The sequence below is a fragment of the Plasmodium inui genome (genome assembly GCF_000524495.1).
Source record: "Plasmodium inui San Antonio 1 unplaced genomic scaffold supercont1.16, whole genome shotgun sequence".
NCBI classification, from domain to species: Eukaryota; Apicomplexa; class Aconoidasida; order Haemosporida; family Plasmodiidae; genus Plasmodium; species Plasmodium inui.
In genome coordinates, this window is record NW_008481850.1 from 129,659 (window position 1) to 152,486 (window position 22,828).

The following is a 22,828-nucleotide window of genomic DNA, read 5'->3' on the forward strand; positions in this document are numbered from 1 at the left end:
AGAACGGCGAAGAAGAAACCAAGGAAAGAGGACTCCACTTTCCTTCTTTCACAAAAAAAATGCGGATATGAATGAACACACTTTTCTTTTTTTTTCTGTTCGGCGCGAAAGTTTCCTTGCGGTTTAAAAAAATTGTAAAAAAAGGTGAAGCGATTGGAGTGGCGCACAAGGGGGAACACAAAAAAAAAAAGCAAAGAAGGCAAAGTAAAGCAAAACAAATCATAACAGAGCGACACGAAGGAACAGGAAGCGAAACGAAGCAAAAGCACAACACGGACGACGCGCAAAAATGCCAAATGGGGGAAACACACTTAAGTACACATATACATTCGCGCAGGTATATACTCAATGGTACATAGGGGGTGGACAATTTTTTTTTCTTTTTTTTTCTTTTTTTTTTTTTTTTTTAATTTCTCTCGTTCCTTTGTCCAATGGCTACTTCGCGGGGGTTTCTTTCGACCGCTGGTCCTTTATATATTTCTGCCCAGGGAAAGAGAAGAAGAAGAAAAAAAAAGGAGACTATAACAACGCGGGAATGGAACAACGGCAACGCGCAAACCGTTGTATGAATCATACGGGTCGCACTGGCAACCCTTACACACACAGACATACACATTTGTTCATTTCGTATGTTTGCTACACTCTCAGGTGTAATTACCTCCATGCTGAACTTCGAATCATAGGGACGTTTGTTTTCACTGTCCATTGGGTTAGTCACCTACACGGAGGGAGTATTTGGGGGAGAGAACATGTGTCACGTAGGGGTGACATTCCACACGGAAGTAGCACAAAAAAAGCGTGTGCAGCCAAATGTACAGAAGGGGGAAAAAAAACTGTTGGTGTCTCCAAATGAACGTAGAACAACTCGCGCTGGCTCCAATGCGTACTTTCTTTTTTATGTCTTCATGTTCGTATGCCTTGAAAAAAAGAAAAAAAAAAACATATACATGTGCAATGTACACATGTCACACACGATAACGCTTTTGTGAAAAAAAAAAAAATTCTTTCTTACATTGGCGGAGTCAATCCGGAACTTTAACCCCTGGGTGTTAAGCCAGTCATGCTTCATCCCTTCCCTGGTTTCTCCTAAAGAAGAGCACACGTGGACATGTGTGGGGTTACACGTATAGGTGTGCCCGGACAGGCACTCTTCTACACTTCTTTTGTGGAACAGCTCGACCGACAAACCGCACAACAACGCGACGGTTGCCCCTTGGTTGCTAACCGTCGTGGGAAAAGAGCCCCTTCAGCCTGTTATCGAATTCTTGCAGTTTCTGCAGCGACTAAAAGGGGGTAGGAAATGAGCAAAAATGGGGCAGCGACAAGAGGGGGTGGTGGTGGCTGTGTCTATGCCTATTGCTATCGCTGTGGCTAGGTATCAATGACCGATTGACCGTGGCCGCTTAACCGATTAACCGATTAACCGATTAACGTAACTGTGCCACTAACCTGCTTCTCCCTCTCCCGCTTGGACATCTTGTTGTACTTCCTTATTTTCCTCAAATAGGACTCATCCTGCGTGTGTGGAAAAAAAAAGAAGAGTAGATGGACGGTGGACAATATGAGGGTGTGGCGTCAACTGGAGTGGCCCCATGCTCACTTCGCAGCGCTTCCATTGTTAAGGTGCGAGGTTGTACACATTTTGTTATATAAATGTGCCGCAATAAGGTTGCCCGTTTCCCCTCACCAAACTGCCCAGGTCCCTCGCGCCAGAGTCCCTTTCCTTCCTTTTCGATTTGTCCTTTTCAATGTCGTTTGTTTTTTTTTTCAACCTATCGATTTTGTCCTCAACTATTTTGCTGTCCATTTTGCTGTCCATTCTGCTCCTTCCTAAGGATGTCCTCCTTTGGGGTTCTCCTTCCGGGGGGGCTCGGTTCGCTGCGTCTTCCACGGGGGGGCGATTGCTGAGGGTGTCGCCCGACGGGCTTTCCTCGGTCCCCTGCGCATTTCCCTCTTCGGCTGCTTCTTCCCCCTCGTCGTAGCCAAAGGAGAGCAAGTTTCCCCTGAGCTTCTTCGCTTCTTTGGGCAGCTCCCGGCGTGTCTCCTCTTGCCTCCTCTCCTTCACGTCCCTCTCATAATTGACATAAGGGACCAAGTGGTGAAAGGGGTTCTCCTCGATTTTAATGTATCGAATGTAGGGAGCATCCTCTATCGGTTCATCCTTCTTGTTTGTTTTTATCTGATTAAATTTGAGCAGATTGTAAATGCTGTGTTTCGCGACCTTCCCAAACAGGGTGTTCTTATTGTTCAGATATTCTGCCTTGTCTAAGGTGATAAAGAATTGGCTTCCATTGGACGGTTTGTCTATGTTGAGGTTAGCGAAGGATATGCATCCCGCGTAGAGGAACTTGAGTCGGCGGTTGCACTCGTTCTGGAAGGGTTCCTTGAAGGCATATTCGTTGTCTGCGTGGGGAGGGGCACAGATATGGATAGGCACATGTGCAGAGACACGCACAGACACAAACACATTCAAACGCACATGCACGGCCATTTTCTGCCTTCCCGCTTGGCTGGCGGAGCGTCTTTCCCTTACGCAGCCCCGTGTTTGTGTGGTCCCCCGTCTGGATCAAGAATTTGGGAATGACTCGGAAGAACTTATTTCCGTTGTAGTAGTTGTTTAGGCAAAGCTGAATGAAGTTCTGGCATGCCACCGGACACTCGTTGCAAAAAAGGAGGACCTCCAATTCGCCCAGACTGGTGTAGATTGTTACCCTGCCGGACGTCTTGGGCTCGATGCTGTACACTTCGGACATTTGCACTAGGAGGAGGGAGTAGCAACAATAGGCGGTAGGATGGGAAGAAGCGATGGGAGATGGGATGGAGCAGCTTAAATAAGCTCCCCTCCCCCTCTATGGGAAAATGCCCCCCACTGCTTATCTGTGGAGGGGCGAGGCAGGATCACAAAAGGAATCTCCGCGACATGGACGAGGGGAAAGCGGGAAAAAAAAAAAAAAAAAAAAAAAAGGAAAAAAAAAAAAAAAAAAAAAAAAAAAAAAAAAAAAGCAAGTGGCTGACGTGGACGGTATAGGAATGCCGCTGCTCACTTGGGGAAGGTAAAAACACAAACGAACTGAATCAGATGATAATGCAGGCAAAATGAATTACAATCACAATGACAATCACACGTGAATCACAAACTGCAGAGACACAGGTTGAACAAATTAAATCGATGAGGATGAATTAGTGAGAATCTTAAAAAGGTGGCTGGCTGCCCCTCGAGGGAAAAGCGGCGCCGCTGAAGTGACAGTTTATGTGAACTTCATGGAGGGACTTATCTTCACCAAAGGAGAAATGGTTAGAGGGGAGCACCAGTGGACGACTATACCCCCGTATTGAGAATCCCCAAACGGGTGACAAACTAGACGTGCAGGGCTGGCCCACCCTGGAGAAAAGTGCAGCAATGAATGGGATGACGATTACTCGACCGTCCCCTTCTTCTGCATGACCCGTTAGACTGTGTTGTCTCCCCATTTGGTGTATAGCGGGGAAGCTATGCCCTGGCAACACCGTGGGAAGGAGGAACCATTCACAGAGGAGCGGAGGTACTACACCCACGTCAGAAAAACGTGCAGACGTAGTAAAACGCGTCGGGGGAAAGGCGAGAGACAACCTGGTCGCTCTTCCGTCGCCTAATCAGCCAGGCATTCCTCAAATTCATTTTTCTCGAGTGCTGCAAAATGTATCGTTTAATCTCCACGTCTTCAGTCAAATCGATTACTGAATTGTTACACCCCGTTCTCAAGTAGAGGTTTGCACCGCTTCTGACTAGATTTTTAAATATCGTCAAATTGCCGGTGATGGAAGCAGCATGGATGGGGAACAGTTGCAATCGGACGTCGAAATAATTTGGGTCAGCACCTCTCCTCAGAAGGATATCCACGATTTTCTCCTTCCCTGAAATGATAGCGCAGCACAGTATTTTACTCGGGATTCTTTTTTTATAAAACGATTTACACTTTAGGAGGTAAAATTGTTCTAACGCTTTGGAATACACCCCATATTTGTGCATAGCGTTGACTATTTCGTCCATTTTTGTATGAAGTGCCTTTCGGATTTGTTGCCAAATGAGGTATTTCACGATCCCTTTATGCCCTTCGAAGGATGCATAATGCACTGGCTCCAGTTGGTTTGAGTCTAGGCAGCTAACATCTGCCCCATATTCGGTCAATAACTTCACGATTTCAAGGTTGCCCATCATGGAGGCGGCATGTAAAGGAGAGTCATACGTCTTCCTTCCTATGGTCAAGTTAGGCAAAGCACCATGTGTGAGAAGATATCTGCACACGTCGAGATGGTTTGACATAGAGGCACACCACAAAGGGGTCTCGTTGTCACATGAAAGAGCGTTAATATCTGCATTATGCTCGATTAGAAATTTAACAGCGTCTAGGTCTCCTTTCGATGCGGATAGATGCAACGGAGTAAACTTCCTTGTCCTCGTTTTAGTATCGATGTGAATCCCTGATTTTATCATTTTCTTCACTAAGTCCATGTTTCCTTCTTTCGTTGCCAAATGGATTGGTTGCAAATCGGTTATGTCGTCAGTCATCGTGGAGTCATCCAGAGTATCTCTCAACACATCCATGTATGCGCCGACTTCGCTGTAGGTTGCCTCTCCTCCGAGATGGCTTTGGTAAGGGGGCCCTCCTCCTCTTCCAAAGCGTGTTCCACACTCTTCCAACGTTTCTTCTCCACTTCGAGCACTGTTTCTTTGGGGGAAAGACCCTCCTGGGGTGGAGGCCTCCTTGGCCTTTTTCTCCCCATCGTCGATGAGAAACTGTGTGCAGTCGGAAGCACCATCTGAGTTGGAGCTCCCATGACAGGCATGTCCCCTATCTGGGCCAGACGAACCACCCTCAAAAAAGCAGGCTTCTTTCCATTCTTTCCCATCCTCCCAGTGCACCCGCAGCCCCACCTTCTTTGGGCTCCCCCCCTTTTTGCTGTCCTCTCCCTGCAGAATTCCCCTCTTTTTGTTGTGCTCTCCCCCCAAAATTCCCCTCTCCTTCGCAACATCATCTTCCCTGCGGGGGGATCCTTTGTCCTCCTGCTGGTTATCCTTCCCAATGGTGCACTCGTCAAAGGGAGCAAACGCAACAACGCTGCACATCGCTCCGCTTCTCCTAACGCATCTATACGTTCCGTTGACCTCCTTCATAAAGCGGCACTCAGAACACTTCGAATGGCGCAAAAGTACGCGGTCCATGCATGTCAACTTTTTTCTCCCTTTTTTCCTACGCCCTAGTCTGCTTCTATTCCTGTTCATCAGACTAGCAGGGGGGTTACCTACTTGGCGACGGTCCTTCGTCGAGATGGAAGGCCCTTTTCCACCTCCAGTTGGCAGATAAGCGCTACTTGTTAGTGGCTCCCCTTCTGTGAAGCAACTCGATTTATTTCTCTTTCTTCGGTGGTAACACATGGGAGGAACTGCATGCGCACGAATGCTCCTAAACGGGAGGTTGCGTGACTCCTCCATGTGACCCTCCACCCTGTTGCTGCCTCGCGCAAATGTGTCTGCGCAATGGAAGTGGCCGAAAAAGTTTTTGCCTCCTTCAACGGGGGGTTCACGGAGGGCATTTTGTGTTGCCTCCCCTGTCGTTCTCTCCACGAGGGGGTCACTCAGCTGAGCAGTCAAATCATTCGGCTGTGTAGTGGAGGCACTCCCTTCTCCTTCTTCACCAATGGCTATACTCCCCCCCATTTGGAGTAGATCCTCCTTTGCATATCTTCTGCTCCAACAGGGGTTGCGCCCCTTCGTCTCGTTGCCTGCCCGACTTATCCCCAGAGCTCGCGCCTGCACTCGGAAGTCCTCCTCTGTGCTTCCCCCGCTTCTGTGCCGACACAGCAGCAACTTCATGGGCGACACCGATGAGGTGATGCTGTTTTGGCAGGAAAAAAAACAAAAAAAGAACAAAAAAACAAAAAAAGTATAAAAATATAGAAATATAAAAATGTAAAAATATTTTTGGCCCTATTTACACCAGAGACGTGCCACCAAGTTCGTTTCCACACCAACTAGCTGTGCAATTTTTTTTTTTTTTTTAAATCGCTGTATCCAATTATGCGTCTACATCTAGAAGTGGAGGGGGGGGGAACCCTCAAACAGGCGCTCTCTACTTGGCCTTATGTCTCTGTGTCGAGGTGGTAACTTAAAATTGGCGTCTCCTTGCAGAGACTTTTTCCTATTTGATCGGGGTTGTTTAGGAGCGATAAGAAGAATCGGCTGAAACTGAGTCAGACTTTCTCTGATGTACTGATCTGCTAACCACATGGATGAGAAGGAACTACTCCGTTTCTCTAGACGCGGGTGGTCTTTTAAATTTTTTTTTTTTTTTGTCGTTGCTCCAGTTTGTTGTTCCTTGGCTTTGATTGGCTCTTTCATGGGCTAGGGGCATTACAGAGGTGCTGATCAAATAGTGGGGCGTGGGGAAGCCCTTTTCCTATGTGACTGTTACCCCTGTAGTGGTAGCCACGCAAGTAAATGATGAATGCAACTAGGGGAGAGCATTATGAAACGCGATGGACAAACGATCAGGAAGACGCTCATCAGATGTACGCCTCCCCCTCGCGTTTGCATTCACAACAGGGGATTCCAACGGACTGTATTTAACGAAGTTATGGGAAAAGGACTTGTGAGCTCTCCCACGCGTGCAAAGTGGAGAGTTCCCCTTCACGAACCCTCCTGTTGCATTAACATCGGCGGTTGCTTCGTCTTTCGCGCGTTTGTCCTTGCAGGTCTCAACCGGTCAGGTGTACTCTGCAAGGTGTACTCTACAATTTATACTCTGCAATCTGCACCCCCCAATTTGTGACCTGCAATTCCTGCTTTCTAGCGCGACGCCAATAGTTACCGAAGGAGAGGGCAAAAAGTTGTACAAGCTCAGTGTGGAAGGAAAAAAGGAGAAAGAAATACGCGGAGGATGTAAAAGGGGAAACGAAGCATGTCAACGAAGTGGGTCAACAAATCATAGCTGGCCAGCAGAGTGGGTCAACCAATCCTAGCTGGATATCGAAGGATAATGTTAATGAAAACTCCGCGGGGTCCTCCTGCGTCTTCTCGCCACAGAGGTGAGTTCAGGGAAATTGGAAATTCGCGAGGCATAGTTTAGGGCGCACTGAAGGGGGATAACTTGTGAGCGTTGGATCGGTTAAAAAGGCACAGCACTTCCACGGGGAACAAGTGCGGGCTGCCGTTAAAACTGTCCCCTCATCGCATCATCGCGTCGTGGCTCCAGCATTTCTGGGCGTCACCACTGCGTCGCTTCGTCACTACACTGCCTGGCCACGTTTTTGACACGCCCTTTAGGATGCCCACAAAACGCCATGCGCGCATACGCCGCACTGATTGGCGAAGTACAGGGGCAATTTGCGAAAAGGAGGCAGGAAGAATTTTGTTTCTACGTTTTTTTTCGATCTGATTTCCTCTAACTTGATTTTATTTGTTTCTTTTTTTTTTTCCTCTGTTTCCCCTTTTTGTTTTTCCGTCATTCATCTTCGTGCGTAGAAATACCACAGGGGCTGTGTATAGAGTGCGCGGGACAGTGTTCTTTTTTTGTCTGCCCTCCGTTGGCAAACATCAGAGGTTATTTTTCCATTCAATGCGTACACAGGGGTAGGGGCATACATATATATATACGTGCGCGCGTATGCATACACCGCACTACGCGAGAACTGCATGTCTGATGCGCGGCTGTTATGGAACCCTCATGCGCCGCGCCTGCCCGTGGCCACATGGCCACCCTCTCGCGCCCCTTGCATTTGTTGAGCGGAAAACGACGCGTGCACACAGTGGACACATTCTGTGCGTAGGCGGAGAGGCATAGAAATTTCATAAGAGGAATGGCAAAAAAAAAAAAAAGAGAACATACCCCTACGACAGGTGCAAAGGACAAATGGGGGAATAAAATCCACGTCGCCCCAAAACGTTTCTTTCCGCCTTACAAGTGCTTCCAGTGATGGAGCGCGCAAGCGAGGGGGAAAACCAGCAACCATTTTGTCACACAACAGGAGCAGCCGCTTTGCAGCACAAGAGTAACAATCCTTTCGCAGCTTCCCCGCTTCCCCATTTTGGCCGAATTGTGCCATAAAAGTGCATGTCGTTTTTTGAAGCAGCTTTACATGTAGGTCCCTCCTCTCGCTGAAACGCGCGCATGTGCGTATCCCCCGCGTGCACACGAGGGGTAGAAGAAGAAAAGGTTCCTCGATCAGCCTCCACTCCGGTGCATGCTTTTACTCCCCCTTTGGTTGCACCGCGCGTACTTCCTAACTGCCGTTCCGTTTTGCAAAGGCACGTTTATCTTCACCTACCACTTCGCATGCGACAGAATGACCACACAAATGAGTGCAAGTGTGGACTTGTCATCGGTTCACTGGAAGTTCACACGATTGCAAAAAAAGAAAAAGAAGATAAAATAAATGGCAAAAATACCTGCACCGTTCAGGCGATTTTGGTCATTTTACCACTTTTTGTATGAACTGTTCAGAATTATTCCCAATCGGGGTGCAAAAATTACGAACTCTTCGAAGGCTACACAGGTTACAGAATTGATCAATTCATTGATTCCAGTGTTTCTATATTGTCTGTCCCCCTTTTACCACCTCGCCCTGTCCGCCCTTCTGTTCACAACTTTGCCAATGTCGAAATGGTGATGAGCGGAAAGGGCGCATACACCCCAAAATATGTTCACTCGAGGATTCCTTTAGAATGGGACATTTTTGCATGCAAATGGCGGTTGCCTCGCAATGATTGGCATAAAATGGAAGGAACATCCCCACTGTGACATAAGGGGAGGGCCACGATCTGAGGAAGTTGTTTGGAGTTACATTCTCAGGAAAAGGCGTTGTAAGGGGCCTCCGGTGATGGCACACAAGTCGGAAGGTGTACCTGAGTTTGTTGTACCGTTCCGTAGTAACTACGTTGAAGACCCCAAAGCAATGATGGCATAAAAATTAGGCCTCAATTTGGGGGGGGAATGCAAAATAATGAAGCCCTTTAAATGCGCAGGAAATGAACACCACTGTGAATTTTTATTAAGTAATCTGCTCAGATAACTCCTTGATTAGTTTCCCCCTCACAGCTGAGGAGAAAAAATATAACCCCATTTTGCAGGTGGTGGGGGGGAGGCGTCCTCTTTATATGTGCCATTTTGTGATCATCCTCAGAAAAGCAACGATTGCTACATAAAATGGGCATTCGCACTGCGCCTCGTTCTACGTTTTTTATTTTCATTTCACCTTTAGTCGCCTCTTCCTTCTTCCACTCGCAATGAGGGCATGCGCGAAGGGTCATTTGTACGTTATCGAAATAGGTGATACGTTGGGGGAACAAAAAAAAAAAAAATCCGCGCGGGCTTCGCACAAACAGTACGTAGTTTTTTTTTCCCAAAAAAAATTGGCGATCCGTTCTGACTACGAATCACTTCTATCACTACTCCACATTGAAGCGCGCCGATTAACTTAAATGCGGCATGAGATGGGTGATAAACTTTCCACTGAATTAGAAAAAGTCTCCTCAGCAAAGGTATAGTCAGTAGAGGAGCCGCTGTTTTCACCTCCTTGGAGGAGTGTGCCAACGCAAGAGGGAGAAAAGGAAAAGCGCAGTCGCAGCCATCAACCAGGGAAAGTACAACATACTGTTGTATGCAGCAGCGCATCGTTTGGCTTTTACCTCTATCCTCGCCATTTGCAAAGGAATCGCAAAGGAATCGCAAATGGATAGGGAAAAGTCAGTCAGGGAATCCAAAAGGATAACAGCTTAACTTAAGAGAAGAGGCCGCCTTTTTTTTTTCTTTTCTTTTTAGCGCCTGCCTCCTGTTTGAGGTTCCTTCGGAACGTACAAATAGGCTCACTATTTTTGATCAACAGAGGGGGGTAAGAAGAAAAAAAGAAAAGAAAAAAAAAAGAAAAAAACAAAGAAGCAAAAAAGCCGTTGTAACAACACCACCCCCCCACGCAAGATGATTAAGAAGGGGAGCCTGAAGCTGAGGAGCCTGAAAATCGGGCGTAGCTCCGTGGGGAACGTGAAGGTGGAGGGGAAATCCATCTGCAAGGATGAGACCAAGAGGAAGAATGACGAGAAGCAGAAGAGGCTCAAAATGTACAGGACAAAGGCAAACTTGAAAAAAATGAACGCCAAGATAAATGAAGTCAGGAGGATCGAACCGAACATAAAGTGGTTTAACAACACGAGGACGATTAGCCAGAGCAAGCTGGAGATTTTCAGGGACAAAATGGAGGAGGCCACGCACGACCCGTTCAGCGTGGTGATTAAGAGGTCAAAAATTCCGGTCGAGCTGATCAGAGGGGTGGGGGGTAGCGGCGTCTGCGGGGTTAGCGGAGGCAACGGAAAAAATGAACTCATGTGCGCACCCCAGTTTGAAAAGAAAAAGCACCAGAGCGAAAGCCTACTCAGGATGGAACACTTCCAGGACGTGTACGGAAAGAAGAAAAAAAGGAAGAGACCCAAATTAAATGTCAGCAGCCTGGAAGAATTGGCAAATGATGCGAAAAGGAAGTTAACTAATTATGAGGCGGAGAAGGACAACTCGCTAATCGAGAGTAGAAACAAAGAAGTGGAAAAAAAATTCAGTAAGGATCTCCTCCTCAAAATTGGACAGTCCAAAAGAATATGGGCGGAGCTGTACAAAGTGATAGACAGCTCGGATATCATCTTAGAAGTTCTAGATGCACGTGATCCCATAGGAACTAGATGCAGAAGGCTAGAGGAAAATTTAAAAAAAGACAGAGCAAATAAGCACATCATTCTTATTGTCAATAAAGTAGACTTAGTACCAACCAGTGTGGCTCAAAAATGGATCAAAATTTTATCCAAAGAGTATCCTACCATTGCATACCATGCGAGCATAAACAAGCCGTTTGGAAAGAATGACCTCTTTAATGTGATCAGACAATACACGCAGTTCTTTCAAGACCAGAGGAAGAAACACATTCACATCGGATTGATTGGGTACCCCAACGTTGGAAAGAGTGCTATTATTAACTCATTAAAAAAAAAAGTCGTCTGCATATCGGCCTGCCTACCTGGTCAGACGAAATATTGGCAGTTCATAAAACTTACGAGCAAAATTTATCTTATTGACTGCCCTGGAATTGTGCCCTACGATATTGACGATTCGGATAAGATTCTCAGATGCACCATGAGGTTGGAGAAAATCACCAACCCGCACTTTTACATTGACGACGTTTTTAAGATGGTCGAAAGGGAACACCTGCTTCGAATCTACAAACTGCCTGCCGATTTGCACTTCGACAACTCGGAGGAGTTCCTCGAAATCCTGGCCAGGAAAATGGGCAAACTGCTGAAAGGCGGCCAACCCGACATCACCTCCGTGTCCAAGATCATCCTTAACGATTGGATTAAGGGCAAGATCCCGTACTACGTGGACCCGGACGGGGCGCCACACGCCGCAGAGGTGTTGGCGGGACAGGCGGGTGAGATGGAAGAATTGGTTGCAGATTCGAGCGACGAAGAAGAGTTGGTGGCCGATGGGGTGATCAACAATGTCCAGATCAACAATGTCCAGATCAACAATGTCCAGATCAACAATGTGGCCACCAAGAATGTCCCGACCGAGGAGGACTAGAACCAGGTTGGCGCAGTTAACCGAGTCGGCCAGTGGAAGTCCCCTTCCCGCTGAGTTAGTACCTATTCCATGTTCAGAAGTAGACCCACGGGCCTCCAACACGGGGGAAACCTTCTTTTACCTTCCCCCTCGCCCGTCACAGTTGCCCTACATCAGCCCCACATCAGCCCCACATCAGCCCCACATCAGCCCCACATCAGCCCCACATCAGCCCCACATTTCGCCTACGTTTGTTTTTTCCCTTTTTTCGTTTTTCCCCCCACGAGGGATGGCAACTCAGATTGTGAACTCCCCCGCGGAGTGGTCGAACCTTTTTCTTATGCAAATCTTTAAAGAGGCATTTTTTTTACCTTCTCGATTGAAAGGGAAAGCAACACCCCCCCTTTGCGGAGGCACCTCTTCCGCACATCTCCCATTTGGTTCTTCAGAGAAATGGATTTTTCTTTTTAACAAAAGTGACAACTTCTTCTCGTTGTTACAACGCGAGAGTGGCAAAATGGACAAAAAGAGAAAAAGAAGAAAAAAAAAAAAAAAAGGTTCCCACGTTGGTTAGCCGCTGCGACGGAGAGCGATGAAACAACATGCCCAAACGAACTATCGTGATCAAAGCAGTCGACGGGACAGTTCTGCCACTATGCTTCCCCCCTGCCTGGTTAGAAGTCCAGGAAGAGGATGCTATTCCCGTGGAGCTTCCTCGACCAGCGCTTTATGTTGTATCGCATCCTGCTCAGAATCTGGAGGCACCTGTCCGCCTCCCCCTCGTCCTGCATATTAGTCAGCTGATCGGTCGTCCGATCAAACACGGCAGTGCAAATCTCCAGGGCCAGCTGCTCCTGCCCCACGTTGAAATAGAGGAAGGAGATATACCGACTAGCCAGCTGCAAGAAATGCACATCCGTTGGTACCAGATGTACTTGCGCTAATTCGAAGGCCTTCTTGTAAGTCTCTCTAGCTAGCTGCTCATATTTATATTTCACCCCCGTCTCGGTGATGTCCGAAATGGTCTTGTACTGGTTTGCATTCAGCTTAGAGTAATATATCTTTTCCTTCTCCTCATTAATCGTGGAGAGGATACAGTTCACCATGTTTATCATCGCTTCGCAGTTGAGTAGGAACTTGTCCTTTATGATGGCCCGGATGCTACTGCAGATGGTTTTTCTCTTCCCATTTTGGAGAGTTTTCTTCACAGACGCGTCATCATCCCCGGCGTTTGAGGCGAATTTGTGATACGCCTTGAAGGTGCCCCGGTAGGCCAGCAACGTGTGATAGTTGTACGCTCGCACGGCGTTTTCCAAATCGTCCCGCTCCCCCGGAGTTAACTCCACCTCTGCATTCGTCAAACGATCGAGCAGCAAGACCATCACGAAACCCACGCAGTAGTCATAGTCTCCATACTTATAACTCAGCCGTAGGAAGCTATGCACACTCTCTCTGTTCAGGAAGACATTTAAATCTGCATTGCCACTTGACTTAATCAATTTTTGGCTCCTCCTAAAATGATGTACAAACAAGTCACTATACATTTTTAGAATCTTATTTTTCATCTTCTGCACTTTTTCTTTTCTGTTCATTTGGTTTTCTATGCAGACCTTCATGATGTGAATATCATCGTGGGGGTAAATCTTTTGTGAGGGAATCTTCTGTGAGGAAATCTTCTGTGAGGGAATCTTCTGTGAGTGGATCTTCTGTGAGTGATTCTTCTGTGAGTGAATCTTTTGTGAGCTTAACATGGTTGGACTGGGTGCGCCTTGTGGGCCTTCCACTGTGAGTGGCGCCAACTTGGGAGGCTTACTGTTCCCCTGGCAGCTCACTCTCGTTTCGCATGAGGTGACGATATTTTTCATTCCCTCCTTTTCGTCGTTCATATTCTTTCCCTTGTTAAAATCCTTGTACCTTTTTAAGTTTTTGATTTTCCCCCCCTGCGTCGTCTTCTTTCTGCTAGAGGAGGTCTCCCCAACGATGGCGATGCCGGCTGTTACTGTCCATGATTCTTCACTCCGCTGACTTTCAACCAAGTGGTGGGAGGAATGCCCCACGTGCAGCTTCTCCACCCCGGCGTTGTCCCTTCTATGACTGCTACTCAGGTGGGGGGAGGAAGGCCTCACGTTCGGCTTCTCCACTCCGGCGTTGTTCTTTCTATGGCTGCTACTCCGATGGGTGGATCCAGTACGGTGCATTCCTCTATCCTTCGTCCTTCCATTCACCGCTTTGTCTTTCTTCCTGTCACCTTTATGGCGCATGATTGGGGTGTCTTTTTGCTTTACGGGCATGTCGGTGATTTTTTCGGCGGCGGCTCTTTTAATGTTGATCTTTAGTGCGTCTTTTCGTTCGTCTTCGATTGGTTCTTTTTGCCTGCTCTGTCTTGCATGAGCAGTGGGGATAGCTCCCTTCTCATTTGCCGTTGTCGCTCCTTTCCTTTTCGCCACTAGTAAGGGCGGCCTCCGATTACTCACGTGCGTATTTCTTTCCGCAGCCTTCATAGTGGCGAAGAGGCAAAGTATCCCAGACAAACTCCTTCTGCACCCAACGCATTGGTATGTAGCTTTCCTCCTGCGCGTCTATGTAGAACGGGGTTTCTATCTCACGGAGAATTTGCATATGGGTAGACGCTTTTTTTTTTTTTTTTTTCTTTTTCACGCGGGGAGCGTGGGTTATGCACAGAGATGGTGACAAGTTTTGTTGCAAAATGGGCTACTCTTTTGAGCGTTTTCGTTGCCTTAGTTTTTTTTTCTTTTTTTTAATCTTTTATGTCATAATGTGTACCAGTCTATGCGTGAAAAACGAAAAAACTGTTCTTTTTTTTTTTTTCTTTTTTCACTACGTGCGCGTCAATGCGGAGCGGTTTCCTTGGGAAGCTGTTCCTCCTTGTGGCTGCCCGCACAGTCCTCCCTTTGGCACCTGGCACCACGTCCCACGCCACGTTTCATCTCTGTCTTGACCGAACGGGCAAGGTTAGAAAAATATGTGTCTACAAAATTTGGCCCATTTGGAAAACCTTCACGTTACGCGGAGAAAAGAAAAAACAAGCAAAACAGGAAGGAAGAAGCGGAAAAAAAAGGAGCAAAAAAAAAGAACAGAAAAGGGGATAGCTATTGGGGGAGGCAGCCACTCCGTTGCAGACCCTTTTTTTTTTTTTTTTTTTTTTACCTCCTTTACCTTGCCGAGTCAGGCAAAATACTGCCAAAATGGGGTAAAAAAAAAAAAGATAAAATTTGTTCATATACTTTTCTAAAATTGCAAAATGGCTACATGAGTGTTTACACACAAGAAAGACGCACAAAGGAGTGAATAACTGCACTAAAGACTATCTTCACTTTGGGGAAATTATCGCTATGTTGGGTTAAAGTACAAGCCTATTCACCCTTCTGAGTCGCCTCCCGAGTTGACGAAGTTTACGTCCTGAAATGGGAAAAGTAAATTTGCACATGTGCAGGCAGTAGCAGACAAGGGTTGCAAACATGTGCAAGCAGCAACAGACGATGGTTGCAGACATGTGCATGTTCCACCTGATATGCCGTTGATCAGGCATTAGAGCTTAAAAACGAATGCCACACCCTTCGCCGTGCACCTTTTTCTGTGCACTCTTCCGAGTTACGCGGGCATAAAGAACTCCTCCATGTTGCAGTCATACGGATGTGCTACTACTTGGAGAGAAAACCCAACGGCGGATTTAACGAGCAAACAGTGGGGAGTTAACCACGCATGTGAACGTTGTTCGAGTTTATTTCGACCAATATAGTCACTTTTTCTTACTGCCACGATGGGGGAAGCAACAAGGAGGTTTTCGCGCGGCGAGGAATGGTTCAATCAATGGTGGTGACGTGTCCTTAGGCGGCTCTTCACCCATGCGTCAGATGCAGCTGTAAAAGACAACCTTTCCCTTCTCCTTCCCCTCGTGAGCAACGTAAAATTCTCTTTACGTGGTGTTAAAAAGATTGGAGCGGATGAACGGACCAACACCATACACGTATAGTTACACCCAAAGAAATTCCACTCAAGAGGGTACGTCCCAAAGATGCATCTACAGATCATCTATTCCATTAGCGAATCTCGATTCGTAAAAAAGAAAGGAGCGTCAAAAGGTATCATCAGTTTGGCACCACTTCACGAGAAGACTGAAAAGTGCACCTGTCTCATCTATATCGTGCAGACTACCTCTACGTTGCGCTCAGATGGGGCGAAAGAACTTTTGGCGAGTCAAAAAAAAAAACACCTGAGGTGCTTCCTAGGATGACTCCTTTATTGTTTATCCCCTTTTTTCCAAGTACCTTTGGAAATTACCTGTGGATCCACAATGGCGAAATGGTTGGAAGGTCCCCTTTCGATCGAGTACGCATTGGTTACACCTCTTGCCGGAGGGGGGAGCTATATCCCTACGTTCATATATCCTCCTCGTGTGAGTACACATGTGAGGGCATACCTGCATCCAGAAAATGAAAAAAAACAAAAAAGGGAAGTTTGACAAGTAGGTACAAATACGAATGCGATCCTTAATGTAGTATTTTTTTCCCCTTCTTTTTTTCCTTTTTTCTTTCCCCAATGTTGTATCTATAAACGTGCCACACTTTTACCCCCCCCGGGGGAAGCTTCCCTAACCCATCATGTGCGCATCTGCCCGATGCCCACCTAGTCACATACAACAATGCGAAAGGAGCAAATAATGTCGCGAAGCTTCACGAAAAAATGGCTCCGTAACAACAACGCGTGAGGCGTTGCTTTTTCCCCCTCCCCTCTGCTTTTTTTTGCAAAGCTCCTATAAAAAGGTAAGCCCCAAGAGGGGAAAGGAAAAAGAAAAGAAGAATAATTTCAAAGTTGGAAGCTGCGCAGAATGCACACGGATATGTGCGTACGTGTAGCATTACTCGCAGAGGGGGCTAGCTAAAAAAAAAGGAGGCAACGAAAGGAAGAGAGTCAAAACAGTGGAAGTGATAACACCTCAGTACTGAGAACCGCTCTACGTAGGAATGCTTCTTCACGGAAGCGACCAAAAATAGAGGTGGAGTTACCCAACTTGGCTTCCTTCCCCTCTTGCGAGATGATGTCGCCCAGGGGCACACAAGAGAAAAAAAAAGATGAACACGAAGAATGACGCGGGCGGAAGCCATCTGTGCGGGGGAGAGGACATTTCGGCGCTCGTCGTCGACTTGGGGTTCAGCACGACGAAAATTGGCCACAACCAGGAAGACACTCCCAGGGTGTTCTTGAGGAGTACCTGCGGGGAGGAGGTATCACCTGGGGGAGGCGGTGGTGGAGGAAGTGGTACTTGGAGCGACAGTATCCGTGGACATCCCTCCCCGAAGCTGAAATTCCCGCTGAACCTGTACAATCCGCAAGAACACGTGCGGATAAAACCCCTGTTCGAGAGAAACCCAGTGGACAACACAACACACATGAACTGTGATGTATTTGAGAAAATCCTCCACTATGGAATTGAAGGAGTAGAATCAAAGAGAGTCTTCCACTGCACAGATGAGATCATAAATCCGGTGAAGTTAGGTGGACTTCACTTAAAAATTGAGGAGCATCCAATTTTGCTCTCCGAAGCGAATATACACAATCACAAAGTAAGAGAACAGATGACAGAAATCCTTTTTGAGACGTTTAACATCCCTGCATTGTATTTTGCGAAGAAAGCCAAGTTATCTGCCTTCAGTTTAGGTCGATGTAGTGCACTCGTTGTCGACATCGGAGGCAGCTCTCTAAATTTAACCCCCGTGTATGAGGGATACGTTCTTCAGAGGAACCCCTTCGAGTTTAACATTGGCGGGGACTACTTTGACCGGCTGATTTACACTTTGCTGAGGAAGGACCAAGTGAGGGTCGTCCCGTACTACGAGCAAGGGTTGACGTGGCGAGCATGCACTAGCAGCGGGGATAGCCGCTTCGGTAGCGGCGTATGCCACCCCAATGTACATACCTCCTACAAGGAAGAAGCCATTTTCGATGTCATTCGCTACATGAAAGAGAGCATCTGCAGAGTCCGCGTCGGACCGAATGGCTCCGCTTCTAATAAGAAGAATGAAAGCACAACAGAGAATGTGAAGAATGAGAAGGAGGTGGAACCTTCCGGGCAAACAAATAACGGTGCAAAAAATGTTAACACAAAGAAATGGCAAAAGGGGGAAGACGAAGAGGAAGATGAATTCTTTGAATTACCCGATGGAGTCAAAATCAAGACAGACAAATACAGATACGACATTGCAGAGGAGTTATTTCGTGCCGTCCCATCGGATCCTAATTTTAATGGACTGCCGGAAGCCATAGTTAAGTGTATAATATCGTCCGATGTAGACATACGAAAAGAATTTCTGCAGGCCATTATTGTCACGGGGGGATCTTCTCTTTTCCCTGGCCTCGTCGACCGACTGTACAACTCGCTCAGGGAGAAGGAGTGCTTTTCGCAGAGCATCAAAATGAAGATTCTAAATATGACTTCGTCCGTGGAGAGCCTGTACTCGTCCTGGCTCGGAGGTTCCATACTGGCAAGCCTGGGGACCTTCCAGCAGCTGTGGGTTTCACGGGCGGAGTACGACGACGCGGGTCACGCGGTGGTCTCCGATCGGTGCTTTTGAGGGGGAGAAGCGGTCAGTGGCATTCATCGGGTGGAGCGGTATTCATCAGGCGCAGCGTGAAGAAGTGGTACCGCTTTGCGTTGGTGCACCCGATGAATACCGCTCCACTCGATGAATACCGCTCCACCTGATGAATACCGCTGACCGTTTCCCCCGATCAATCACCCCCCACGGCACCTGATTTTTTTGTAGTGCCTTTTATTTCCTATTTGTCTCCAGATTTTCACGAGGTGGTTACCTCTCCTATTTGTGTACTCCCCCAATTGTATGGCCCCCTCGGTGTGTGGTTCGCACTTGTAACTCCTCCTAGCGTATGTGTATGGCCACCTCCGACCGAACGGGGGAACCGATTTAACTCGACAGGGGCATCTTTGCGGGGGGCATATATTACTTCCCTTCCGTATAAGGAGCATACTGTGTCCCCGATGAGCTCTCTCCTTTTTTTTTTTCCTTTTTTTCCAATCGGTGAAAACAATTCCCACTTGGAACACTCCAACTTTAATTGTAACTGTAATGTTCTTCAACGCGCCGTCGTGACTTGTACGCGATTTGTTAACGCTTCTCATCTGCTCCACCCACCCATGTATACGTCACATGGAAGAAGATATAATCGCTGGGAGGAATGAAGAAAAAAATAGAACCCTGAAAGGGGCCCAAATTTAACAGTACTGATGCATACGGATGTGACTTTTATGCTGATCAGTTGGAAAGAAGACACACTTGTTTGTTTGCTCACGTTTCTAGGATGCATTTTGCAATATACATTTTGCAATATGCATTTTGTACTATGCATTTTTCTTTTTCTTTTTGTGTGTTTGCTCAGTGAACTGACGGACGAACGGCCACTTCGCAGTCGGCGAGCCATACGCAGGGGGAAAAATATGCTCAAAAAAAAGGGGCGCCCTACGACGTGCGCGTTCTGCCTATTCGCCGCAGGGATCAAACCGAATTTAAAGAGGAAGGAGAAATGAAAATGGAGAAATGAAAAAGGTACAGGGGAAACGGCACGGGGAGGCAAAAAAAGATACGACGTGTATGTAGGGACGTGTATGAAACGGGCCGAAAAAGGAGGCCAAAAAAAGGGGGCCAAAAAAGGCGGCCGAAAAATGACCATTCTGGCTGCGCCCCTCCGCTTTGCCGCCTACTAGTCAGTCTCCACGCCCCTGAAATCGCGCAGCACACAATCAATCACACTTTGGGGAATCTTTGATATGCTCTCGTAGTCGCTATTTATGGAGGCCACGATTTTCTCCCACAGGAGCTCTCCCTTGTACACACTTCCAGGGGGGCCACTCCCACCGGTGTTAAAAATAATGCTGGAGAGCAATTCCTTGCTGTCACAGTTGAGCGCAATCCAGTAGTCATTGTTCAGTTCGTCCATCAGTTGGTTTATGTCCCACGTGGCTTTCCCGATGAATCTCTTAATGAGTTTGTTTTCCTCTTGGGTGGCTTCCCCCTTCCTGTTATGGTTGTCCCTTTCTACGTGTATGGGATCCGTATGGGCTGGGGCTACCCGCTTGGGTTGATTCTCTTCATTGTGCGGGCGCACTTCCGTGGGGGGGTTTTCTTTTTTCGTTCCATCGAGGGGTTCACCTTGCTCGGAGAAGAAATCAGGCCTGCCATCCGCTTCATGCACGGTAGCCACTTCATCCCTGGAACTCACTTCATGCCTGTCATTCACTTCACGCATGTCCGACGAACCCATAAAGTTAACATTCTCGTTGTACCCCTCATAGATAAAATCATTCACGACGGTATTTTTTGAAAACTTCTTTATGTTGTGGAGAATGGTCAGTCCAGGTAGGGGTCCTCCCAGCCAGAAGAAGCTCAAGGGGTTCCTCTCCAGGGGGTTCTTCCCCAAGTGGTTCTTTCCGCCCGCATCGTTCCCATTGACCGTTGCTTCTACTTTCGTTTTGCTTATTCGGGTTCCTTTAGCAGAGGCGGAGCTGTCCATTTGCTCTTGCGCTGTGTGCACTTGGGTGAGTCTGTCTCGCCGGCTACTGCCTCCATTTTGGTAGGCTTCCTCCTCCAATTGGTCATCCTCCTCCACTTCGTCAGCCTCCTCGCCATTGTCGTCCTCCTCATCATCGTCTTCTTCGTCATCTTCTTCGTCATCTTCTTCTTCATCTTCGTCTTCCTCTTCTTCCTGCTCCTCCGGGTCACTCTCTTCAAACTCACTTCCAGCCTGATCCTCCCCCGCTACCCACTTGCCGTCCTCCGCTTCCACATCTGCGCCCACCGGTTGCTGCATAGCGCCGGATCTCCCCATCGACTTCCTCTTGTCGCTCTTCCTTCGTTGCCCTTTCTGCCTCTCCTTACGCTTTCCACGGCCATCCCCTCTGTCACTACGCTCGTTGTTCCCCTCCACGTCATCATCGCACAACTGATTGGTCTCCTGAAATTTTTTTATTTTCCTATGTATCTGTTGTATCTCCTCTTCCGTAAGCTTGCCTGTCTTCTGCGTTTCTTCCAGGGCTCTCCCCTCGTGTGCCTCCTCCAATCCATGCACACTCATCTTGGAGAACCTCTTCTTTTTTCTCTTCTTCTCTTTGTCGAATATATGGATACGATTATTAATCACAACGACTTTCCATTTGTTATATTTTTCAAAATATATTTTGTAGAATTCATTTAAAAACTGCAATTTTTTGATCTCTTTTTTTATATCGATGATGGATCCTATGTTGTAGGATGGCAGGAATCGGAGGTATATTGGCACTTTGTTCAGTTTGATAATATAGTGTGTGATTATATCTAGCAGATGTTCGTCCATCATTACGAAGAGGCTGTTCTTCCTACTGCCATGCATACCATCAGAGCTTCCATCCCCGGTGAGGACACTCTTCTGCTTCCTCTGTCTGCTGGCATAATGCTTCGAAGAGCTCCTAAACTGAATTCTCAAAAACATTTCCTGAAGATCCTTCAGCGTAGGAAATTCATCACTACTGCTTTGATGATCGCATCGTGATTCCCTCCTCGTTTCAATTTGATCTTTTTTTTCCAGAGCGTTTTTCTCCTCTTCCTTTGCGATGCACTGATTTTGAAGCAGAACGAGGCCTTCTTCCGCTCCCACACTTGGATGCTTATCCTTTTCTGGGCTTCCCTCTGTCTGTACGCGAGTTGCATCACTTGGGGGGGTTTCAATTTGCGGTTCTTCCTCCACCGGAGGGGTCGCTCTGGCCACCTCGCCGCTTGCAGCAACGCTACGACTAACGCTATCACCACCGCCGCTACTACCGCCACCAACCCCCTCGGCGAACTGACTCACAAAATTTCGCTTCCTTAAGTAAAGCTTGTTCAGTATATTCACAATTTCCCTCTCGTTGGACATCCCCATGTAGCTGCTATACAAGGGGTGCTTATTCAGTATGATGCCACACACCAGGTTGCTCTTATCCCTGTGAGTGATTAGAATGATGGATCTATTCCACAGCGTGCTGGAAGTCAGTGGATGGGCGACAAGGATCATCCCCTTTTTTATTTCATGCTTCTGGTTGGGCTTCTTCAGCACGATGCTGCTTTTGGTTCGCTTTACGGGGAAGCTGGTCTTGTCTGCCTGGGCATCGGCCCCACTCATACCGCTGACTACTCCACCCCCACTAGCCTCACTGAAACGGCTGACTTCTCCACCCACACTGGCCTCACTCAAACCGCTCACTTCTTCACCCCTGCTAACTTGACCAATGTCGTCCCCCCCAGTTGGTTGCCCCATTTCCCCCTTCTTGTAGGCCCCAGAGCGCCTCTTCCCCTTCCCGCTGGGTCCCTTCCCAGACAAGTCCTCCTGCTCCACCGCGCCAAAATTCACCACGTGGAAATTCCTCCTAAACAGATCCTTCTCCTCATCACAATGCCATATGTTCTTCCTGCTCGGCACACACACCCGGGTGTTGTACCTCTCCGCTGCGGGCAGATTCGCTACGGGTAGATTCCCTGTGGAGGACAACGCTAACAATAACGAATTCTTAACCCTTCCAAGGTGCCTAATGGCAGTAAAACCCACAAGGAAGACATCCTCCGTGGATTCCTTGTCTCCATTCTTCAAACTATCTCGCAAATATTTAATCAATTCCCCCCTCAATTTCTTCTTATTTGACTTTATGGGGCAATAATGAACACTGCTATTTAGATATGCATTTAAAAAATCGTTGTACTTGCTGCACCTTTCGTTGTCATATCGATATACGTTGGAGAGGAGACTCTTCCAGACCTGGTTGTCGTCAAAGAATTGACTCAGCTTCCCCACGCTCCTCGCTAGGGAGCGAAGAACCTTCTCGTTCCTCTTCGAAAGCGGCATTGCGGGATAGGGGGCAAAAAGGGATACACGTGCGCGGTTTGGGGATTATCTGCTTAGATGTGCTTCTTCCTGACGTGTCGGATTTCCACCGGGCAAGCCCCTACACGGGTCACGGAAACGTAACGCAGGGAGTCCCCCCCTTGCGCCGTTCGCAGTCAATCTGGGGAATGGCCTCGAGACAAAAATTCACAGTGAGAAGTGCTGTACTTGAGAATGGCCCCCCTGCGGAATGGGTCAGCTGGATAACGACCTTTCCAGGGCGCAGGGTAGAAGCGCAAGAGTCTCTCCACTGCTGCCACAAGAGGACTCCACCCGCCCGTTTGTTGACTCATGGATAGAAGGCATACACTCATGACATTTGC

General features: G+C 47.6%; 6 protein-coding genes across 6 annotated transcripts; 2 read left to right on the plus strand and 4 right to left on the minus strand.

The window, feature by feature from the left end:
• Nucleotides 1–435: 435 nt before the first annotated feature.
• Nucleotides 436–2,753, minus strand: C922_03624 (peptidylprolyl isomerase; the record flags this gene model as incomplete). Its single annotated transcript, XM_008819216.1, has 8 exons — nucleotides 436–480; nucleotides 659–718; nucleotides 888–917; nucleotides 1,013–1,086; nucleotides 1,226–1,283; nucleotides 1,450–1,515; nucleotides 1,688–2,403; nucleotides 2,534–2,753. The coding sequence occupies 8 exons, from the start codon at nucleotides 2,751–2,753 to the stop codon at nucleotides 436–438; spliced, it is 1,269 nt and encodes a 422-aa protein (XP_008817438.1).
• An 803-nt stretch (nucleotides 2,754–3,556) lies between these two features.
• Nucleotides 3,557–5,854, minus strand: C922_03625 (hypothetical protein; the record flags this gene model as incomplete). Its single annotated transcript, XM_008819217.1, has 1 exon — nucleotides 3,557–5,854. One exon carries the CDS (start codon nucleotides 5,852–5,854, stop codon nucleotides 3,557–3,559), a length of 2,298 nt encoding a protein of 765 aa, XP_008817439.1.
• A 4,099-nt stretch (nucleotides 5,855–9,953) lies between these two features.
• Nucleotides 9,954–11,600, plus strand: C922_03626 (hypothetical protein; the record flags this gene model as incomplete). The annotated part of the gene is made up of 1 exon (XM_008819218.1): nucleotides 9,954–11,600. The coding sequence occupies one exon, from the start codon at nucleotides 9,954–9,956 to the stop codon at nucleotides 11,598–11,600; it is 1,647 nt and encodes a 548-aa protein (XP_008817440.1).
• A 653-nt stretch (nucleotides 11,601–12,253) lies between these two features.
• On the minus strand, nucleotides 12,254–14,080 carry C922_03627 (hypothetical protein; the record flags this gene model as incomplete). Its single annotated transcript, XM_008819219.1, has 1 exon — nucleotides 12,254–14,080. The coding sequence occupies one exon, from the start codon at nucleotides 14,078–14,080 to the stop codon at nucleotides 12,254–12,256; it is 1,827 nt and encodes a 608-aa protein (XP_008817441.1).
• A 2,592-nt stretch (nucleotides 14,081–16,672) lies between these two features.
• C922_03628 (hypothetical protein) lies at nucleotides 16,673–18,172 on the plus strand (the record flags this gene model as incomplete). Its single annotated transcript, XM_008819220.1, has 1 exon — nucleotides 16,673–18,172. The coding sequence occupies one exon, from the start codon at nucleotides 16,673–16,675 to the stop codon at nucleotides 18,170–18,172; it is 1,500 nt and encodes a 499-aa protein (XP_008817442.1).
• A 1,144-nt stretch (nucleotides 18,173–19,316) lies between these two features.
• On the minus strand, nucleotides 19,317–22,466 carry C922_03629 (hypothetical protein; the record flags this gene model as incomplete). The annotated part of the gene is made up of 1 exon (XM_008819221.1): nucleotides 19,317–22,466. The coding sequence occupies one exon, from the start codon at nucleotides 22,464–22,466 to the stop codon at nucleotides 19,317–19,319; it is 3,150 nt and encodes a 1,049-aa protein (XP_008817443.1).
• Between the last annotated feature and the right edge of the window lie 362 nt (nucleotides 22,467–22,828).